General features: G+C 38.4%; 1 protein-coding gene across 1 annotated transcript; it reads left to right on the forward strand.

The window, feature by feature from the left end:
- Positions 1-1,134: 1,134 nt before the first annotated feature.
- LOC123404283 lies at positions 1,135-1,909 on the forward strand. Its single transcript, XM_045098209.1, has 2 exons — positions 1,135-1,437; positions 1,537-1,909. Exons 1-2 carry the CDS (start codon positions 1,146-1,148, stop codon positions 1,608-1,610), a joined length of 366 nt encoding a protein of 121 aa, XP_044954144.1. The 5' UTR covers positions 1,135-1,145; the 3' UTR covers positions 1,611-1,909.
- Positions 1,910-3,566: the final 1,657 nt, after the last annotated feature.

Genomic DNA, 3,566 nt, shown 5'->3' on the forward strand with positions numbered 1-3,566 from the left:
TTTTAAAAACTTCATATATTCAAAAATTGTTAACAATTTTGAAATCAAATGTTCAGAGAATTCATAGTTTTTCTACATTTTTTTGTATTAGAAAATGTTAATGAAATTGAAAAACAATTCGCCAATTCAAAATGGTTCATGAATTTAATAATATCCTAGAAATTTAAAAACTGTTCTTGATTTACAAAATAGTCCATTGATTCATAAAATATTCACGGATTAAAAAATGATCCTGCGTTTAAAAAATTATTCGTTAAATAAAAAAGGTTTAAAATTGTTTCACCAATTTTTAAAAAAACGTTCATCGATTCTAGAAATGTTCGCCTATTCAAGTAGAATGTTTTAAAAATGTCTGATTTTTTTTAAAGTTTGAAAATAATATAAATGTTCATGAATTCAATTTTTTCATAATTTTAGCATATGTTAGAAAATATGTAATGTACACGAATTTGAAAAATGTTGGCGGGTTCAAAAAAAGTTCATGATTTTACAAAATTGTGTATCTCAGTGACGCAGCAAAATATGATCATTTCCAGTGAAGATTATGAAAAAAAATCTCTTGTTGCACTGCACGGACTGTTTAGCTAGTATAATATAATAGATCTAGATCTTTTTGCATTTTTTTAAAAAGTTTGTAACATGGTAGATGTATGTGTTTATCTGTTAAATTGTCTTCAGCTTTTTTTGACCATTTTAATATGTGATTCATGTACTTAGGGTCCACCGTTGCACCACAAACATTGGAGGGATATAAAATGTGGTACATGTACATTGTTTGAGGCCTTGAGCAACAACAACTTGTGTACATATCACTTCCTTGAGGGATAAGACATATATGTAAGTACACATTGCAATCATAAGAAACTAAAAAAATGAAATATGGATTCATGGAACAGGGAAGCAATCCACCTAGGGGAAGTTAGTTGTAACATACATCCTTATGGCAGGGGAGCAGAGCATCTCAGTTTTAAAAGAAGATTCTTTGAGAATGGAGCTCATCTCTGGAGAAAGAGGCTTCTTGGAGAATCAATTAATGGCATGTGCAGCAGCAGAACCATTCTTCACTGCACCTGCACTCCTACCCTATAAAGAGGGGCACCGTGCAGCCCAACGTTTGTCACAGCCAAGAGGAAGAACCAGAAGCAATGGAGGGGAAGAAGGAGAGAGTGATGGCCGGCGCCCTCTGCATGCTCGTCATCCTGCTGTTGGCCCAGCGGCTGCCGGTCGGGGTTGCCGACGCCTCGTCGGCGTTCTGCCAGTGCTACCTGGGCTGCTTTGACCCAGGCTGCAGTGGCGAAGACTGTCAGTACTGCCATGGTTTCTGCTGCGACATAGCGTGCCGCTTCCATGGGGACGGCGACTTCGACAGGGTGTGCGGGGGGTCCGGCGCCGGCGGGCAGCAGGCCTCGGCTTGCGGCACTGAGTACACCGGCCGCGGTTAGTAAGATGGACACTAATTGTTTAATCGATTGCTCTCACTTTTCCGTTTGCCTCTGAAATCTCAATTAATCTTTGCTCGTGTCTGCGTTTTGCTAGATTTATGTGACACTGTGGAGAAGGCCAACTACTGGAGCCGCCGCCACATCAAGGCCAAGGCCAAGCACGGCTAGACTCCTACTTACTGGGTGCCATCGTGTGACTGACGATGTTCAGAATTCATGTCATGTCATGTCTGATTATGACAGACAGTTGATGTGCTTCTTATTTACTACTAGTATAGTATATAAAGTCTCGTGTGATTTGGAATAATACGGTTCATCAATAACGTAATATATAGTAGTAATTTATATAGTCTATATATTGATGTGAATGTTGCAAGCTGAAACTAAAGAGCACAATGAGATGTTGCAAGCAATGTTATAATCTGAAAAGATTTTGACGGGTTCAGTGAAATTAATTTACTCCTGTTGCTTTGTGGAATGAATCTGGGCACTTGTTCGTCTCATATAAACGACTTTGCAGTTTCGTATTCTTGTAACAACTTCACAGTCAATATGGTTCTTTAAATTGGTTTGCCAAAGCAGTGTCTAGGGTAATCTTTTATCCGCAATAGAAACTTAGAATACTGGACTTTTATTGTGCACACAACGTTTGAGCTTCATATACATATAATAGTTTCATGTAAGTAAATCAGATCAGGCATGGAAAGTATATTCCCAGTGATTGAGAACAGTAAGCTAGTCTTAATCTCTCGCTTGTAAATCCTATTTTCGATCATAATATATCAATGCGGCGCCGCTGCGTTCCTCCCAGAAAGAAAATTCAGATAGGTCAGGTGAAATAACAAATTAAAAAATCTGTTAAAGAGTAAGTTGGCTGTTGGCTGGTGAAATGGATGTCGATGTCTGTTACTCCCTCCGTAAACAAATATAAGAGCGTTTAGACGACTAAAGTAGTGATCTAAACAGAGACTTACTGATTTATTAGAGTTAGTTGTTTTGTAGATCAGCTGATATACTGGCCATTATTTCACATGGACATGGTACTAGTATAGAGTTTTATGGATCAGATATCGGACCCTGAAAACTAGGACACAATCATATATCTATACAGAATTACAGATATACACTGCTTGAGCAACAACTTGTGTACACATGCTTGTATACACTGCTAAAATAGGAAACTGAGAATAGAATTTGCTAGTCGATTCATCAGAGGGGTAGTTAGTTGTAACAGAAAAGGGGTTTTGTTCACTCCATCCTTGATCCGGCAGCGGAGCAGAGCATATCTAAGTCTCCATATGTATGCTCACCTCTGCAAAAGGAAAAGCTTCTTGGAGAATCAAGCTCATTTCTGTAGAGAAACATAGAGATCTCCGAGAATCAATGGCGTATGCATCAGAATAAGCTTCATGGAGAATCAATGGCGTGTGCAGCATCAGAAGCTTGGTTCAGTGTTGGAAGTAAAGAGTAATGTAGATGGCAAGTTTGGTTGATTTCAATTCTCTTCAGTGAAATTTACTCAGTTTTTTCTTCTACGAGATGAAATCTTTGATCTGCAGCAGCAAATACTACACTGAAAAAAAAAGTTGATTTCAATTATGTTCAGTGAAATTTATTCCGTTTTTCTTGTACGAGATGAAATCTTTGATCTGCAGCAGCAAATACTACACTGAAAAAAAAAGTTGATTTCAATTCTGTTCAGTGAAATTTACTCCGTTTTTTTCTTGTACGAGATGAAATCTTTGATCTGCAGCAGCAAATACTACACTGAAAAAAGAAAGATTAGTCACGTGAAAAAAATTAGTACACTGAAAAAAACAATTGACCAAGTTCAGTTTTGCTCAACTTCACCTGATGAATCAGATGTATGCGTGACGACCCAAGTTGCCAACAGAGCGTTTCATCATCACAAGGTTATTTCAAAGTGGGGTGAGAGAGGCTCGAACTACAGACCTCAGGATTACCCGCTGGCCAACTGCACCACCACTCCTTCGATGACCTGACGAACTTACTCGTTCAGGTATACAAATCCATGTGCGAACACAAACGTTGAGCAACGACCCAGTCGATTTTATAACCTCGTACGAACCTTGGTTGGTTCTTCCAAGCATTCCGTTAATCTAG

This window comes from Hordeum vulgare, chromosome 6H, assembly GCF_904849725.1.
Source record: "Hordeum vulgare subsp. vulgare chromosome 6H, MorexV3_pseudomolecules_assembly, whole genome shotgun sequence".
NCBI classification, from domain to species: Eukaryota; Viridiplantae; Streptophyta; class Magnoliopsida; order Poales; family Poaceae; genus Hordeum; species Hordeum vulgare.

Coding starts and splice junctions, on each gene's coding strand:
- LOC123404283 (XM_045098209.1), top strand. CDS start 1,146: ATGGAGGGGAAGAAGGAGAGAGTGATGGCCGGCGCCCTCTGCATGCTC. Junction 1,438..1,536: donor CACTGAGTACACCGGCCGCG/GTTAGTAAGATG, acceptor GCGTTTTGCTAG/ATTTATGTGACACTGTGGAG.